General features: G+C 39.9%; 1 protein-coding gene across 1 annotated transcript in view; it reads left to right on the top strand.

Annotated features, from left to right (window-relative positions):
- The first annotated feature begins 6,598 nt into the window (after positions 1 to 6,598).
- etv4 (ETS variant transcription factor 4) overlaps positions 6,599 to 19,775 on the top strand; it is a 38,854-nt gene continuing 25,677 nt past the window's right edge. The window contains exons 1-4 of the mRNA XM_004080637.4: positions 6,599 to 6,831; positions 7,254 to 7,344; positions 7,441 to 7,488; positions 15,727 to 15,780. Of these exons, the coding sequence (XP_004080685.1) occupies positions 6,775 to 6,831; positions 7,254 to 7,344; positions 7,441 to 7,488; positions 15,727 to 15,780 (250 nt within the window). The 5' untranslated portion in view covers positions 6,599 to 6,774. The remainder of the gene's footprint in view (positions 6,832 to 7,253; positions 7,345 to 7,440; positions 7,489 to 15,726; positions 15,781 to 19,775) is intronic.

The raw sequence follows: 19,775 nt of genomic DNA, 5'->3' as shown, positions 1-19,775 counted from the left end.
ATGCACGAGGAGAACATTCAAATTCCACACAGAAAAGCAGCCAGGATTCAAACCCTCATTTAAATCATTTGTATAATTTAAATAGATTTACATAAATGTAAATACTTTTTAAAAATTAGTTATTAATAAATAATAAATAGATGATAAAATAATCAAAATATTTTTTTTATTTCAGCTTTTGCTCTTTTATTGTGTTGCTTTTTCCAATATAATTACTATTTCAAAAAACAAAAATTAAGTGTGAATTTCTCAGGGGGCCCCTGGGGGTCTTCCTGCCTTGCTCTTGCCAAGATTTATAAGGTCTGTCGGAATATCCTAGTTTGAAAGTGTACCTGCAATTATTTTGTCAAAATGAGACAAATTTTGTATACGCTACTGCTGAGCTGTCCAGCCAGTTAGGAAGTTTATTCTTTATGACAATTTATAAAATATGCATATTCCTTTTTTGCCATTTATTATTAATGCACAAGTCATGAAACATTAGATAGAAGAAATATCCTATTATTGCACGTCCTGTAAATCTACATATGTGTCCTTTTGTTATCTGCAATCTTCATTTGGAGCCTGACACTGTTAGGGGTTCCACAGGATGTTGTCCGGGTGGGAATCCCTGTGCATATTCCTGCCTTAAACCCTGCCAGCAGCGACGGATATCTGCTGTGACCCAGCAACATCACCAGGACATATATGTCAACTCCAAGGCTGCAATTCACCATAATAAGTGTCAAAAATGAAGGGAAGCTTGACTACATCCCATCAACACCCTAAACAGTCAAATCTTTTCAGGAAGGTCGCAAGTTCAAAAAACCTTAACTGACCTTTGGAGGAAATCCTTAATAGAGAGCTGACTCTATTTTGACTGGAGTTATTTTGAGGTGTGTATTGTTTGCTTTGGGAATAGTCTGCTGGTCGTAAATCAGCCACTGAGGGTCTCACACAGGCAGGACATAAGGCAACCCTTTAGGGGTCCAGATTTGGCAGCGGGGCACAGTGAGGATGTTTGGTATTGGAAGTGTGTGCAGAGTTTACGTTATTTTTTAGTCAAAACTAAGAAAAAAATAGACACATAGTGCAGTGTTCGAAAAAGGCACATCAATGTCACATTTATTCTGTTGTGAGTTTCTCAAGAAAAGGGGTTGGCTCAAAATGAACTCTCCAGTTGGTGCGACCTGTGTGATCTTCATTATACAGGCATACTCCCCAAACAGAACTGCCTCTTTGAGGGATCTATACACCAGAGCTGTTTGATGTAGCAGAGTGGTGGACAGTCTGCTTCCCCTGAGCAGATGGGAAAGAACTGTGATGTGCTCCACACAAACAATTCCCTTGGTTTGCACATCAGTGAACCCTGGTGTGGTTTGGCAGCAGTGTGAATGCAACCGAGTTATGACGCAGACCAATTGAAGGAAAAACAGCAGCTCCTTTCATTGTGCCATTGCGGAAAAAGATGCATTTGGGATCCCCTCTGGAGGACTCATAACAAACACCCCGAGGTGTAAAAATCCTGCCATTGTGTGCCCCTTTATACCGCATTACAGCAACAGCTGTACTTCTTTGGCCGTGCATTTCTACTCAATACAGCAGACATAGCTGTTGTGCCATCTGTGATGATCTTGATTTTTAACTTCTGAAGGCCTGTTCACACCGGGACGAATTTCGCCGGCGATTTTCGCCGACGTTTAACGCCTCGTGACTAAACAAAGGGCACCAATGAGAGTGTGCACACCGACGCGAAAAAACGCCAGGCGTTAAAGCGTGAAAAAAAAAACTCGACCAATGAGAATGGCGCTTTTGCTCACGTGTCTGGAGCTTCTGAAGTTACAGTAAAACACAACTTGGGGGCGCTCAAACACAAAACTGCCTTGCCGAGCACACATACCAGCGAAGAAGATAGACGCCAAGTAGCGTCTACACACAGCCGCGAAGCAATAATGACGGACATTCTAAAACATCCCCGAACCAAGCACCAGTTGGAGCTACTGGTGCTTGAAATATTCATGTTTTCTTTGTTTGATTCTGACAAGCGTGTAAATACTTGCTCTCTTCTTCTGAGTGAAAAGCGACTTTAAGAAGCGTAAAGTTGCGCAGCGCCACCTTGTGTACAGGAGTATTTCTGTTTTACATTAAGCGCCATCTAATGTCAGGGAATGAAATTGCATGTTCACTCCACTCATCGTCAGCGAAAATCGCCTGGGTGTGAACACAAAAAACGTGGCGAAAAACGCTGGCGAATAACGCCTGGCGAATATTCGTCCCGGTGTGTACGGGCCTTCATGCTCAGGATCCTCAGTCTGAATTATTTCAAGGAGAAACTAAAGACCAACAAGACCTGAGTGCTCTGGTCTGGACCTACCAGTGGGACAACATCAACATCAAACAGCATCCTTATTAAAGTGTAATAAAAGATGCAAACTCTATCATAAATTACCACGGGCGTCATATACTGAAAGTTGACAGCTTGGGCTTTGTCATCGTCCCTTCTGCGGTCAGAGCATTATTGGCCACCGTCAATGCAGATGTCGGTCGATCACTTCTTAAATGTTTTCTGCAACATCCTGAGCCTTCAATCTTGAAGTGCTATTGACAGAAAACAAAGTATTTAATGCATGAAAGGTGTCCGACCATCTTCATGGCTGCAGACTGTTTTATTTGTTCCAGAATAACCCCAATTCTTTGATTTGTTTCTATTGTCAATTGCATCAACTCAAGTAACTATTCAATTCTCATCAATCCATCCATCCATCCTCTTCAATAACTAATGGATCCCTTTTGGGATCAAGGGGTTGCTGGAGCCTATGTAGGGCGAAGGCAGGGTACACCTTGAACAGGTTGCCTATCTGTTGCAGGGCCACACATTTACACACTTACCGATCACATGCAACCTATGAAGCATGATTTTGGACTGAGTCAAATTAGACACTGTCCTGTCAGACGGGAAGTGTATTTTTTATGACAATTTATTAAAGATCCACATTTCTTTTTGCCATTTTTTATTAATGCACAAGTCATGAAACATTGGATGAAAGAAAAGAAAAGCTGCTCCTATTATTGTGCTTCTTGTAAATCCATTTATGTGATGTTCTTTTGTTATCGGTAATCTTCATTTGTTTATCGGTCACCATCAGCTTCATTGGGAGCAAGGGAGGAGTAGCATGGACCAGAGATGAATATTTGAAAGCTCCAAGACGAAGAAAGAGAAGGGGACCTGGTTGCAGACAATATGGCACTCTGACATCATTAGTCGGACCGAAAGTCAGGAACCCCTTCTCCTCTATTCTGATGGAAAATAATCCTTTTTTTTCATCCAAAAACACTAAATTAACTTGCGACCCTAAAATTTACTGGGTTTTTTTTAGCTTTAAAAATTAAAACTTGAACACCGCACATGCCTTATCAAAGCCTGCTTTGCCTCGAGAGCGACAGAGGTGTTGCAGACAAGCTCTCCTCTCACACCATCCCCCACAGACGTCTCAGCCTCTTCCGTTTCTTTTCTCGCCACATCTTTGAAAATCTGTCATTTCGTCTTTTTCCCTTGGCTTTTTTTTATTTCATCCGAGTTCTCTTCCTGAAAGGCATCTCTCACTCTGAATATTCCTCTTCTGACCTCCACTGCAACACATCTCTCTGTGTCTCTCAACAGCTGAGGCTATAATAGCACTTCATCCATCCATCAAGCTCTGCTTGCTTTGATCAATAAGCACTTTGAGTCCACTCCACAGCCCTGCGCTCAACTTCAAATGTCTCCCTTCTGTCTCTGTCAGTGCTTATCTCCCTGCTGACGAAGCTATATTAGACTCAAGGGTAGATGACTATTACAATAGATTTCACAATGCTTTTCAGCACTATGTGTGTGTTCTGCAAATGAAATGCATGGGAAGCAATGAATGGCCCCAGCAAATGTTCCTCTCTTCAGTAAATCACCCAAGTGGGTCTAAAGAAGCTGTAAATCTCTTGCAAGTTGTAACAACATGATTGTATCAGCAGAGTAGTTTATCACTGTGTGGGTATTTACCACCACTGTTTTTTGAGCAAGTGCCACACTTCAACTTCTTTTTTTATGCTTCATTTTATTTAGTATTACAACTCAAACGTGTTCTTTTTTATGTGTGGAACCAAAAAAGGAAACGTGTTCAGGACAGAATAGAAGTTAAACTCCCTCGTCGTTTATGTTTAAGGCTGTTTCCAACTCCATCCATTTTCTTAACCTGCTATGTCCCTTTTGAGGTCACAAGGTCACTGTAGCCAACTACTGGTGGGCAAAGGCGGGGTACACCCTGGACAGGTCGCCAAGCTGTCACAGGGCCACACAATCACTCCCACACACACTCACACATGCACACCTAGGTTCACTTAGAGACACCAATTAACTTATGAAGCATGTTTTTGAATTTTGGAAGAAAACCCACGCATGCATGGGGAGAACACACAAACGCCACAAAGTAAGAACCCAGCCGGGATTTAAACCAGGGCCTTCTCGCTTTGAGGTTAGAGCACTAACCACTGCACCACTGTGAAGCCCTTCTTTTTAAACATGTTCTTGACAATCCCTTTTTTTGTGAGGATTTTTTTTGTAGTGCAAGTTTTTAAAATAATAAACTGACCAATGCTTTAATAAAAGTAGTGGTCTGATGCCAATTGTTTGAACGTTCGCAATTGCTATTAAAAACATTGACTCAGACCAACTTGGATCACTCACTGCTAACTGGTGGCATCTGGCCCTAACATGGTGGCGTTCGTATAGCAAAAAAAAAAAAACGTGTTTGTGTTTTTTTTAACAAGTTCTTGTAGAAATTTTCTGATAATAGAGGACATATATGAAGAAAATTAAGACAAAATTACATTTCTGAGGTTTTTTTATTTAAATTGATGGAAAGCAGTCAAACAAATGCTGTTTGAAAAATGTTGTAGTTGTTGCGTAAATACAAGCCACAGGCTCTGTGCTCTGCTACATTGTGATGCGTCCACTTTTAAACAGTAAGTTGTTGGTTTCATCAAAATTGTACGGCTGGATAGCTCCAATATTGCTCGCAATTTTTGTTGCACCTGTAATGTTAGGTTGGGGACGTGAGGGGCTGTAAGCTAGCGGGAGAGAGAGTAAACAGATAGATGATGGGAAGGGGGGTATCTTACTCCATGCCAACAGTCCCACTAACAATCCAAAGAGGAATTTCTAATAAACTACTGCCACTCTGCAGAATTATGTCCTAGGTTTTTTTTTTTCCAACAGGTTTTTGGATTTTGGCTAAAAGTAAGATCAAAATGGGACTTTAAAGCACCGTAAAAGGGTAAACAAAAGAGATCCAGGAGAATGTGTCTCCAAAAAGGATTAAAAAAAAAGGTTTTACGGTTCATTGTTAAACAAAAATTACGGGAGAAATGCCACTTCTCAAAACATTGTACGACTTTTCCTTCAGTTGTCAAACACACAAACTGCCCTGTCCTTCTGGATAAACACACAGGCTCTTTAGAGCAGCCCAAATTGAATGAAACATCTTAAACAACCATCATATTATATTTCCGTGATTCTACCTTGGACTGTAGTGCTGGCTGTGCCTGGTGTATAATTTATAGTCTGCTGTGTAAATCTAAATGTGCATCTAAATACCATTAAGCAGGAAGAAACCTGTATGGCGCTCTGTGTTATTGAGATTGAGTATGAGCTGCTGGGGGAGGAGAGTCAGGCTCTGGGCTGTACATTGACCTCACTCATGTAAAAACATTCTTTTGTGTTTCCTTCACCGACTGAGGTTTTAAACCTGTTTCAGTTGACTGTAAGCCTCACAAAGAACTTCACGTCCTCTGTTTTCCTTCTGTGTGTGTTTCTTAGTTTTTTTACATGGTGTCCTAAAACCACAGGTATGTGTATTCCTGCACGGATATACGTCAGCATTGCTCAGTGCTGCTGCTGCCATGTTTTCTTCCCAGTTACAAAGGAAGAGTTCAAAAGGAGTAAACAAGATAAAGTTCCTTTAATTTCCGCTGACAAAACAAGAAAAACATGCCACGACTTTCGTGCTGGGGCAAGTTTTTTATTTTTTTATGAATGGACACCCCCTCCACCCTGTTCCTCTTTTTGTGAATGAAAAACAACTGGAAAATCAAGTAGAAAAGGCTCGCAGGCAGAAAGGGAAGCTGATTGGCTCACGCGGCAAGACCCCGCCTATGGTTGCTAGGAGCCAGACGTTCGGCGCTCTGATTGGGGCGCGGAGTGAACCGAGACTTCATTCATAAGTTGGTGCATTCACCCGGACAAAACGGAGAAATTCGATCTCTTGCAAAGGAAATCCACCAATCCCGAAGCTCCACTGTGGAGCTGGAAGAGAAGTCTCTATATTATCACCGAACCGTGTGATTTGACCGCACAGCTGGCATTAAACACCTCCCAAACACGTTTCAGAAAGTTTTACTAATAATAAATAAAGTTGTGTTTTAGGGGTTTCTGTGCGTCAAGAGAGACATCTATGGGCAGACTTGGCAACAAAGACACAAACTTCTTGTTCATTTGTAAATAAAAACTGACGATAAATCAATGTGGATGAAAGTGCGCCTGCGCCATCAAAGTTTAAAGCAGTTATAGAGTGACACAGATTTGTGAGGAGGCCCGCAGCCCGCTGGGTAATCGCTCGCCATCACTTCCCCTCGGCATTTTTTTGTGAATGGAGCTCATTATGCATGCAGCTTCCACGCAGCTCCATTCACAAGCCGCGCTCCCTCCTCTCTGCAGGCTGCGTGGGTCCCACTAACGCAGCCTAAATGACCACAAACGGTTAACGGATGGATTATAAGATGGATGGATATTTGGACCAGCAAGTGCCTTACACTTTAGCAAATGTACGTATGCCTCAGTTCTTGTTTTGAACTCCTACTTTTGTTGTTTTTCTTCCTCCTCCATGGCCCGACTCTGCGCTCCGCGTTGCGTCTGCACGAGTTTTGGCTTGAAGGCGCAGCTGTGCGCGCGGTGGAAAACTGTTTGTCAAAGCCTTTTAAAGACCTATTTCGAAATCTGCACATATTAAAGGATGGCATGTGCTACATTTAAACGTGTTTGTCGAAGCTTCCCCCCTACTTCTTTCGGTTTAGGATCGCGTTACTCTGTTCCAAATGGTCACTTTGCGCGTTTGTTTATGTGTGTATATATATATATATATATATATATATATATATATATATATATATATATATATATATATATATATATATATATATACACACACACACACACACTCACTCCTTTCCCATCTCTGGGTTTACAGAAGTCGCAAGGAAATGGGCCCCTAAATAGACTGTTGATGGCTGCAAAAAGGAAATTCATGGATACAGAATTACCCCCTCAGGAATCTGAAGGTAACATTTAGGAATCTGTGTCATTTCTTGATCTGTGAGTGTATTCTGATGTCTATAAGGATGTTGTGACTAAATTTTTCTCCTGCTTCCCTTCAGACCTCTTCCAGGATTTAAGCCAACTTCAAGAGACATGGCTCACAGAAGGTGAGGCTGCTTTCCTCCTCAAATATACTTTTATGTGTTGATGAATTATCTGTCTGACCACACAACATGGCCATCCTTTGGGTTCTTTAAAAGCTTATTTAGAGAAACGAAAACTTTTTTTTCAAAATGTAGTATTGTTTTCTTTCATTTTTGGTTTGGTTGAGAAGCCCAACGGCTCTGATGCAACACATATGCTCATAACCCACACAACCTCCCCCTGCATCTGAAAAAAAAAGTGTGAGTGAGCACAGACGGCACATTATTAGCTTTGAGCATGGCCTATTTTGGCCACATTGGCATGTATCGTGAGTGCCAGGCTGCAGCCAAAGCAAACAAACTGACTGTTTGGCTTGTGTCACTCAAAGGCACACAGTGATGAAATGAGGCCCAGCCAGGGGCAACTGTCTGCTTGTAGACTTAATATGTTCGCTGCTGACATGAACCTTAATGGTGTCATTATACTGTTGGGCTGTTGGTCATTGTGTGTTTCGGGGGCCAATCTAGAGCAAAGAAAACATGGCTGTGTGGGTTTAAGTGAAGCATACAATGAGGTGTAAATGTAGTTGTTTGTGCTGCTTTGATGTGGAGGTTTGGAAGAAGAACGCCACTCTCTTTGGACATTTACATTCAACTGCAAAAGCCACTGAGGCTGGATGAGTGCTGCTTCAAGTCTCCTCCTGCTTATCCTCAGAGCTTGCTTCACTTGAGCGTGTCTGTGCAGCGCAGCCAGGGCTGTTTCACATTAATGTGCAGGAAGAAGACGCTTTCTCGTGCTCACCTTAAACGTTAATTGGAAGCATACATGCAGAAAGCTTGACATCCCGAGGACTTCGGGAAACAAGGTGGTCCGGTCTGGAATTTAAACAAAAGTGTTTTGGACACTGGAAGCTGGTGGGCTGGAAAACAATCTGTTGGTCAGTTTTGAAAATGTTATTTCCAGTTGACATAAAGAAATACATGTAATTTTCAAGTTGGGCTTTTTAAAAGTCTTTTTGTCAGTTTTATTTTTTGGTGTTCACACCGAAGTGGTGCTTTAGAATATTTTGCATTTAGTCACACATCTACATGTTTCACGAACTCTGTACAGTCTGTGCCACGCACTCTCGACCTTAGATAACCATTCATCCAGTAAGTTGAATGAAGAAAGACTTGCAGACACAACATTTTAATAATTGACACATCCCATCAGGTGTCGCATGGTCCCATCATATCCGTACTGCACCAAAATCTGCTGAACCTGGTCCACCATGCTTAATCTGGGGTGATCACTTAACAAATGCTCTGTGATTGGTCCCAGTGCACAGTTTATATTCCTGCAAGAGACAAAATATTACAAATGCTTTTAAAATGATTAGAATTGCAGCTTATTTGAATAAAAACTGATTTCATTCATGTGTTGTTAGATGTGTAGTACAACTGGATTATTGTGCTGCAGGACTCTAACTATGTCTCAGATTTATCCATAACCTGCATCCCATTGATGCAACTTTCTGATGAAAATGCTTTTTTTGTTGGTGTTTTTAACATGTTCTTGCAGCATCTTTTTTTCATGATGGACATGATAAGGAAAATGAACTACTGCCTCTCTGCAGAAAGTATGTCATAGAAAACAACACGTTTTTTAATTTAAGCTAAAAATGGCACCATCATAATTAAAATGACCAGTGGGAACACTTTGAAAATAGATCAGACATGATCGGAGTGGGACTTTAATGTAAAGTAATCTTAGTAATATGTTCATAAACCTGTTAAACAACATTAAAATTGGCAGGTGGGTTTTGCCATGCTATGGGATGATCTTTGAACGCAAATAAAATACAAAAGCCTCAGCCAACTGACTGCATCAGCCACCAGTGTTGTGTGAGGACCATTCTAAGAAACACGAGACATAAAAATCCCCAGAGATGTGTTCATCCTCTGTGTTCTTGTGGTTAGAAAATGCTGAGCTCACGCATTACATTTCTGTTGTGACCTTTCACCAACTGTGCGGGCTGTCTGCCTCCTACAGATCTTTTTGCCATATTTATAGGTTTGTCCAACTGAATTTCCGATTCACTCGAATGCTAAGCAAAAAACTGACCGATGACTTGATAAAACCATATAATTTCTACCAAAGATAAGAGAAACAACCAGAAAAATAATCGATAGAGTGCTGTGAACTGGCACACAGAACAGTAACATACCGCTAATACTAATGAAACCAGAACATCCATCATCTTATGACATTTTGCTTTTGATTGTGTTTTTGAAAAGTTGTATTTTACACTAAGAGATCTAAAAAAAAAGTATGCTAAACTTGTGAGAAGAAAATCTGAACTTTATGTCAGACGTGTGAATCAAACTGCTTCTCACGATCAAGCCCAGTGACTTAGTGTCACAAGTAGCATTATGCATATTGACAAATCACAAGACGTGAAGCAATCGGATGCAGTGGAAGTGTCTGCATGGACAGAAACTTCCAGGTCGAAGTCGCTCTGGTGCCTGCCGCTGTTTGTGGCAAACAAAAGCGCATCCCATCGAGTCACCACCTTTTTCTCATGCAGTGTCAAAAACCCACAAACTCTATTCACACCTGCACCTCACAAAGTAGAGGACCAATAAACTCTAACAATGGCTGCTGCTTCAAAGCCTGGATGGGCCACACTTAAAGGTTTACTTCACCCAAAACACATGGATTCACCAAACTGCAGCTCTAATTCCTTACAATGGAAAAATGTCCTTCTCAAAACAAGTTAAAAATTTTTGAAAACCCATACAGGAAGTTTTTCCGTTGTTATAAGTAAAAAAAAAATCTTCTAGTGGAAGTACCGGTAGTAAAATTTCTCTTAAAGTAAAGAGCTTTTAAAATAAGTTGTGGTGTTCTGCCTTTTAGAACAAAATCTTGAAATTAGTAATAAACACTCATATTTAGATACATTATTCTGGTAATTGGAAATACTTTGTCTTAAAATAAGCGTGTGTTGCTTAAAGGAGTTTATTTCCTCAAATTATCTATATTTATAAAATTCTAGACCACAACTATCTTAGAATTACACTTTAAAATATACATTTTTCTTAAAATTAAACGTTAATGTATGTTCACTTTCGAACGTCTGTCCTTCTGTTGTTAAATACCTTCGTACTGTGTAAGGAGTAAAAAAAACATTGGTTTCTCTGAGTAAAGCAAGATAACTCATCTTTAGAAATTTACCTGAAAGTCCCACTCCGATCATCTTTTGGCCTGTTATAAAAGCATTCCTGGTGGTCTCAAGAAATCAAGAAACGGATGTCGTTTTCTAGGACATATTTTCTGCAGAGCGGCAGTTGTCTATTAGAAATTCACTTCATAGTTGTGGTTGGGGAGCAACCCCGCCCCCTTCCCCATCACCCATCTGTTTACATGCTTTCCCACTAGCTTACAGACCCTGACACACCCAATCTTACATTACCTGTGCAACAAAAATGGAGAGCAATATTGGAGCTATCCAGCCATACAATTCTGAACCAGATTCCAGCTCAGAAAAGAAAAACCAAGACATATGTATATTTTTCTGCAAGTGGATGCATCAGAATGGAGCAGTGAGCTTGTGGCCCACAGCATTTGTCTTCTCCTGATTCAAACAATTTGAATAAAGAAATTCTCAGAAATGCAATTTTAAGATTAATAATTTTAAATATGTCCTAAAATGCCACAAAAACATGCAAAAAAAACAACAAAAACACAATTTTCATCCAGAGGGTCTTTAAAATAACAACAAGACATTAAAGATTTATTGTCTGAAAACAAGTTGTTATAACTTACTGAAAGGTTACTAACTTACTTTGGTCTTATATCAAGTGTAATAAGATATTTAAACTAGAAAATAGACAAAAAATACTTGGTGAGATTTTGTGTCTTTTCAGTGTAGATTTTGTCATTCTGTTCAGCTTTGGGAAAAATGTCTTTGTCCACTTAAATTCTTAAAGGAAAATATGCTTTTGACCACATACAGAAGCAGAATCATGATTTATTTGGAAAGTATTTTTGTAGCTGGGGCTAGATTATTTTCTTTATGGTGGCTTACCGAGTTTCTTAAAAGGTAAAAGAAGGTTGGGCAGAAAGATGGAAGTGTAACTTTATCAAAGCGTTATTTACCTTCAACTTCGCCTGGTTTTCCTTCTATTTTTTCCCCCCTTAGCCTCTCCGACTAAGACCTCCCTTTCCTGTCGCATTAATTAAAGACCTTATGACTGATTGCAGTTGTGAGATTCGCCACAGTTGTAAAGGCTGGTTGGTTGAAGAGAGGGTTTTTTTTTCAGTCTACCAAAGGAGCGGAAGCAGGAGGGAGACGGAAAGGGTGAAGCTCTGAATGGCAGGAGTTCAGGAGCTTGTCACATCTTGTCTCATTTTGGCCCTGAGGTTTATACGACTTTGGCTGCTTTGCTCCTCCCAGGATCTCCCACTGGGAGAAGGGAGGAAAAAAAAGTCATTCAAGGTGCCTGGAAGCTGTGAGGGAAACATGCTCATATAAACACACTTTCCTTCTTGTGCTGACTTGCATCTCAAGACGAGTTTGTTCCTGGAAGCCAGTCGGATGCACACGAACACACAAAGGAAAGTGTGCAGACCCAGACAGCCGAGGTTACGATAACGTCTGACGCTCATCATTCCCCCTCCGCCGAGCTGCAGCTCGTGTTCTGTTTCTGACATGTTGAATACAAAGAAAAACGATTGACTGTTTGATCTGCAAAGCAAAATGTTGGCCCTCGGTCATCATAAAGCAGCATATTTGTCCCCCTTGAGGGCAAAAGACTGAAAAGTTAAAAGGAGGTAATATCATTATGGCATAGTAAATCACAGGATGCAGCGTTTATAAAAGAAATCGATGTAATTTATCAGAACGCGCTCCAGAACGGAGTCATCCGGTTTCCTCTGCACAGGAAGGAGTGTGACGACAAGAAAGTGGATTTGAGTTTCTTATTTCCTCTTTTTGTCCTCTGCATGTAAGTTTCAGTTTCTGCTTTGTGTTTCACCGTCTGGAAACAGAAATACTGGAGAAGACAGAAATGGGACAGAAAGTCAGATTCAGGACACAGTGAAGAGTTCCACCACAGCATCATAAGTAATACACCACCTACAACTCGGGTTTTACACATGGACATTTATGTAGGATATAGCTTACAGTCTAGCTCTGTGCCTTTGTTGCTTATTACATCCCTGATACTTTGCTTTTATATTTTCCTTACTTGCAATTAATGTGCAATTAACTACTTGCTACTATGTACATTAGTACTACATCAGAGCAGATATTCTGTAAAAAACATAGCTACAAAATCCAAAAGGTTATTTTAAATCTGTATACATTTTCTCTAAAGTTTGAGTTGAACTTATATAACTACTGGTATCATAATTGATACCTGCTAACTCATTAGCGTAATCCAAACTGCTGCTTCCATGAAATCTTAAAAACATTTTTGACGGGAAACGGTTTGACTAATTTTCTAAACTTTATGGTGAGAATAACCGGTCTATTATTGTTCTTTTTTTTGTCAACAGACTACTTTCTGTTTTGAAAGAAAGCAAAATTTGCTGAAATTTACTTCTTTATAATACGGTTAGTTAAAAATGTGTGGATCAAATCTGAGACAGTGGGTAAACAAGGGGCCTTTTCCCGAACACTCATGTCAGTATTTTTTAATCTTAAACAAACATTGTTGTGAGTGAAAACTCACTAGCTTAGCCAATTGATACTATCTATGACTCATTAAAAAATGAAGTTGCACATTTTCTTGTGGATTTCATCAAAGGGTAATAGAAAGCATCCTAATACCAAAAAATTGAATTTTCTTTCAATTCTTAAATCTAGTAGGCTTTAAAGGGTTAAAGTCCTCGTAAATTTGTTCTACCTAGTTGAAATACTTAGACCTGTCTCAAGGGGCACTATTTTTTCCTACTGTTTAGTGTTAAGCAACAAATATATTTGAGTTGAATTTAAAAAATGAATAGAATTCGATCATAGAAACCTTTATTTTCTAGCATTTTGTACAGTTTAACATACTGGCCCTCATTTGTTTGCTAAATGCCGCAGAACATGTATGTAGCCCATTTGATGCAGACAGTTTGAAAGGTAGAAAAATGTTAACACTTAAAAGCATCAAAGATGACTATGGTTACAAAACAACCAAATACCGTGTTTTCCGGACTATAAGTCGCTGCGGAGTATAAGTCGCACCAGCCCAAAAATGCATTATAAAGTAGAAAAAACACAGATAAGTCGCACTGGACTATAAGTCGCATTTTGACGAGAAATTTATTTGACAAAATCTGAGACCAAGAACTAATAACTTGCACAACCTCATATGACACAATCATAGCAGACTGTTTATGTCATAATTTCACAGTAATTCTTTCTCATACTTATTTATTTATTCCATTCATGAAGCATCATTGGCCAACCAATACTCTGTTTTCATCCTGTATTTGTAGAAACAGTTGTCATTTTTATTGCATTCCTGAATCTATGAAATTATTGGAAAATAGAATATTATGTTGTTAGCCTTCAAGATCTTACTGTAAAAAAAGTTTGCTGATTCTCTGAGTCGCTTAACATGCTCTTAACACTTAACATACCTCATACATCAAATTTAGCCAGGAACATCATCTCTGCTCCTCACAAATGAACATAACAGGAGGGTTAACACTGTATTTATTTCAATTTATTTCTAATATAAGTCGCTGCGGAGTATAAGTCGCACCCCTTGCCAAACTACGAAAAAAAGGGCGACTTATAGTCCAGAAAATACGGTTCTAAAAAGGACACAAAATGCTTGATATGCACTGGCCCTCCTAGCTAGTTTGGTGGCTCTGTTAATGCAGGACATGGCAAGGTTGGCTGCACTTTGGTGCGATTGTCGGTGGTGCATGCTAGCTTTGACACCTCATGTAGCATGGCATGGCACCTCATGTAGCATGGCATGGCACCACATGTAGCATGGCATGACACCTCATGTAGCATGGCAACCTAATTTAAACTGTTCGTCAAAGACCAACATAAAAAAATCTTTAAATCTTTTGTAAATGGTTATTTAGCGCAAACATTCCATATCGCCACCAACTGGATGAAGTGAGCAGGGCATCCCTTCACTAGGGACAAGGTGGCATAGTTGGAAGAGATTGTAACACAGTGGAGGTCAGTATAAATTACTGTATATCGATAAATCCAAAGGCTCAATTTGAGTTCTCCCATCTTTGCAATGAAACAAAATTCTGAGGGTGCAATCAGACTCAAGAGGGTCGGTCTGACATCTTGAGACACATACTCCCAAACCTTCTCATTTCTTTAACAGGTCATTGTAGACATGATAAGTCCTTTGTACCAACTTATCAAAATTTTGCACATGTGAGATGCTTGTTGATTTTTGAATTTTACTTTTATCAATGCATTTCCTACATTCATTCATTCATCTTCTGCTGTTTTATCCCTTTCGGGGTCACGGGGCTGCATTTCCTACATGCAAATGAAAATGACTCTTGCTGCATTTAAATCTTTTCCAACTGAGACCTTCTCTTGTTGAACTTCAATTGTTTTCTGTCTGTTTCCATTCAAACTCTTTAGTGATTTCTCATCTTTGCAGAAGAAATCCAGATTCCCCGTACAGATTCAGTCCCCAACAGCTACATTTCATCCAAATAGCTGGCTTGTGACACAACTTGACAGATTCTCTCACTGGTTATGCCAGAACAGCCAGTTCTGTCTGTCTGAATTTCTACAGTGGAAGCATGCAGAAAGTGGTTGCTGTATGGATGCCTGACTGGTTTCGGTAAACGGGAGAGAACTAACAAAGCTCAGACACGATGCGCTGATGAAGGAGATCTGGAGACTTTCTTTGTGTTCTCGTTTAGACCGCAGCCTGTAGGGGCTCCGATGTTTTTTCTTTTTTCTTGCTGACATTGCAACATCGAAACAAATTAGGCAGAAAAAAAAAACAATTTCAAAATAAAAGCAGCTGAAAATAAATAAATAATGAAAAGATACCTTCATGGGTTACCAGGTATATTTAAAGACATACCATGAAACAATCTACATGTCCCTTAAATCATTCTGTGAATGAAGGAGGTGCAGATCATAGACTGAAGGTCACCTGAAATGAGAACTAATGGTTTGAACTCAAAAAAAGACTCGATAAGGAAGCTCAGTCAATGAAACCAGAACACCTTTAGAATAATCTCAAATATGTGAAAATATATTAATTATTTTTTCACTTCTGTTGTCATTTCAGCTCAGGTTCCTGACAGTGATGAGCAGTTTGTCCCTGATTTTCACTCTGAAAACTGTGAGTACTTGTTGATTTTATTCATTTTTTGTTCTTCGATATTCATTTCAAAATGTTTTGCATTTATGTCTTTAAGTGACATATATAAAATGGGAAAAAGAAGTCACAAAAAAGAAACAGTATTATTGGCATTTCTCCTTGTATGTATGGTGCACTTATATACACTAGCTGTACTATTTTTTGTATATTGACCTAAATTTGTCAAATAATATGATGCTGCTTCTGTAGCGCTTTTTTGGAACTTCCCAACAAAGGGGCTTTTCCCGCTAATGGATTCATCAAAGATCACGCTGGCACAAAATTTTCTTTAACTGAAGCCGTTAAAATCCGTTTTTTTTTGTTTTTTTTGGTTTATGTTTCTTTGATCTTTCCTGCACTGACCCTTTCTATTTCAATGTTATATTTTTCCCTTTGACCCTGCTGCATTTATCCATTCTTTGCTTGTTGAGGGTCCATGTTCATTTGTGCTGTGTGAAAATTGGCATTTCAGAAAGATGTGTCCCACGAATTATCTTATATTTATGAACCAGTTTTTACAAAAGAAACCAAAAGTTTTTTGTTGTTTTGATGCATATTATTTTACCATATGCCATGTTTTTAAGAAGTCCATGCATTTCATATAAAAGAAAAAATTATGTTGATTTCAAATATGAGTCGTGTAGACTTCAAACAATGCTAAAGATAATGTAAGTCATTTATGCTGCAATAACCTTTGTCAGGCAAATGAATGCAGTAGCAGAAGTCCTAATGACCCAGTCTTTACTGAGTACACTTGGATGCTTGCATTTTGTGCTGCTGTCATTAATTTGCATGTCTTTGATAGGCTGAAAAGGTGCAGCCCAGGAAACCAGTACGCAATTATTCAGGGTTCAGGTACAAAGGTGGCCTTTTGTGCACATCGGAAGGTGAAAAAGGGAGAAGCAAATTCCTGGTCTGCACAACTGAGCTGCTATTTGAATGCATTTCTTTTTTCGCTCTGGGTCTTAACAATAGAGGTTCAGGATCTGGAAGGTAGTCTTTGTTGCTGTACAAACAGTCCCCCCCTTTCACATTTAACACATCCTCTACATCTCTACCAATGGCTTCCAAATGTTTGGTGAGGAAAATGGAACTTCAGGAACAATCCCATTGCGAAGTGAAAGTTGCAGCTTTAGGTGCCTATCAAAGTCACTTCCTCCAATGAATCTGTGCATCTTTTGTGTGCAAAAAACATCATGTGATTTCATCAACTGCAAGTCACAACTGGTCAGCCTGTGGTGACACGTACCCTGTTCAACACTGTGGTTGCCTGTTGGCCAACAATGCAGAGGAGGAAGTCAAGATAAACCCCAGGGCAGGCAAAGGTCATGTCTACTTAACCTGCTGGCCTGACACCCAATCAGCTGTCAGGTTTCTGCTAAAGCCTGACCTGGCTGTGATTTGCAGGGTCACGCCGGCTTCGGTTTGACGGGCAGCTGAGGCAAACTCGACAGGAATGCTCTTGAGCATCAGAATCCCCGTTGATCGCGGTCAAAAGACGTGGTTAGCGCATCTTTATTCCTTTTTTATTTGGAAAGCTGAAGCGGACAAACGGTTAAAAACATGTTGGTCTATTGTTTGTTTCATGAGAACGGCTTATCCCTCCCATTGAATTGAAAGGCAAGAAGTCAAAAACAAGTGACTCACCTGTTTCTGAAACTAAAACAACAACAAAAAAAAGGAGGGAAAAAAAGCAAATCTCTAATCCAAAGTGACCGGAGGATAATTGAGGCCTGCAGCGCCTCGTTGAATCAGACATTGTTTACTAAGTCAAGTTTTCACCTGCATGGGTGTGGCGCTGCGAACACAGAGCAGACAGACAGAAACGAGGGCAAAACACATGCTGGAATGCTAGATTACAGAAGAGACCAGGGGCAAAGCAGGAGTTGTGCAATACCTTCACATCTGGTAGATCTATCTCATTGGGTCCAATCTCCTGCAGTTCACAGCTAACAAGCATGCTCTGTTTGCGGGGCTGCCCCAGAGGGGAGGTTATGCAAACATGCAACTTTTATGCACTCGCCGATCTGCCTGGCATGTGTTTCAATTGGCAACAATGGCGTATTTTCATTGATTTAATGTTTGAACGGCTTGAAGGAATTGAGAAAGGGAGGAAGGTTGCTGTCATCTTCGAGGGTCATCCTGCCGCCTGACAGACTCCTTTTGTCATTTTACTTCCTGTGGTGAAGAAACACACGCTTCTGTCCATCAGGGTTCTGCTTAAGCAAACAGACGTTAAGTTTAAAAAGTACCAGAAAGTCTTCTTCTCAGAGCTCGTCCTGCTTTTGTGCGAGTATGCTGTTTACACTTGGAGCTGACTGAGACATGTGAACCATTCATAAATTTTCTTCCCTGCGTGCGCAAAAGGAAGTGCCCCCCCCCCCCCCCGCACACGCACACACACACCTCCTCCCTCCTCTGCAGCTCCCTCCTTCAGTCTTCATTCATAAAAAAGCCCTACAGTACTACAGAGCCCCCCTCCTCCTCTTCTGTTCTCCAAGTGGATACTCCAGACCCCTCCTTCCCTTCCTGTGTCTGTACAAACTAAGTCAGACTCAAAAGTACCCCCCCCCCCACAGCAGCACTAGCACCCCTTTCCCTTTTCTCTCAGCCTCTTTGTGCTCACGTACTGAGTGTTCCAAGATGTGAACTAATCCAGTGATTTTGGAGCTGTGTGGGACAGTTGTTTAGTTTTGTGCCTCAGTAATTATATAGGAAGTTGTGGCTATAGAATGCTGGAGTCCTAACCGAGAGCCAGCTTGGAAAATCAGGGACACTGTGAGAGCAGAGGAAGTGGAACAGTGTTCCTGATACCCAAGATCACTGATGTCTGTTAACTGTCGTTGTGTTTTGGGTGTTTTTAACGTGTACTTGTGGCATTTTTCTGTTGATGGAGGACATATAAATAGAAAATTAAATTTAAGATTTCATTTCTGAGAGTTTCTTTATTCGAACCGATTGGGATCAGGAGCTGACAAAAAAGTGCAGTTTGAAAAAGGTTGTAGAAGTGATGTCGCAAATAGAATCAATACCTCAAACAAATCAGAATCAGAAAAATTAAAAACCCCTTTGTTGTAATTGTTGCACAACAAAAATTGTGACACGACAATTGTGAAGTTTTTTCTCCAGCTGTTTAAAGAATATATAAAGTATGGTTTAAAAAAAAAAGTAAAATATTAAAAAAAGAACTAAAATATATAAATTCTAAATATGTACATGTATTAAACTCTAACATTTATTGCACTTTTTGAGCCAATGATTGTATGTGTACTTAAATTTTACATGCTGTATGTCACAATGTCTTTCTTTTTATTTATATATATATCCCTTGTGCTATCTTAGATGACCCCACCCTTGCATTGACGTGTTATTCCTACCATGACAAAGGTGGAAAGATTTCATGTAATCCATGGACACCAGTGAGGTTCAGAAATAATTGAAGAAAAAAGGTTCAGAGCACTGTCTAGTGGGTCTAGATGACCCAACTCCCAACATTAAAGTGCTTAAGATAGCACAAGGGTTACATATATATATTTATTTATTTATTTTGTTCTATTTTTCGTTTTGCAGGTTGACAACTTTGAGGAAAACTTGATCTTTTCCAGTATTGCTCATCATCTTGTTGTCAAATTTCTAAAGAACTCCTGCCACTCTGCAGGAACTATGTCCTAGGAAACGACACAGGTTTTCTAATTTTGGCTGAAGAAAGCAAAACCATATTTATAAGACCACTGGGAACACTTCGAAAATAGATCAACACATGACTGGAGTGGAACTTTAAAAGATTTGCACTTCTGTTTTTGTGTGTACAGAAAAAGTGAGTGTCAAGCAAAAAGTGTTTTCTATGTAAATTATAGAACAAACTTTAGGAAGGAAAAGAAAAGGGGGTTAAAGTAACCCAGATCTGACAAAACCAAAACTGTGGCTCTCTGACACTAAAGGCGTCCTTTTGTTTGGATTGTTTTCTGGATCAGAAC

The sequence above is a fragment of the Oryzias latipes genome, chromosome 19 (assembly GCF_053564925.1).
Source record: "Oryzias latipes strain Hd-rR chromosome 19, Olatipes_Hd-rR_3.1".
Lineage (NCBI taxonomy): Eukaryota > Metazoa > Chordata > Actinopteri > Beloniformes > Adrianichthyidae > Oryzias > Oryzias latipes.
This window is presented reverse-complemented; position numbering and strand designations above follow the sequence as displayed.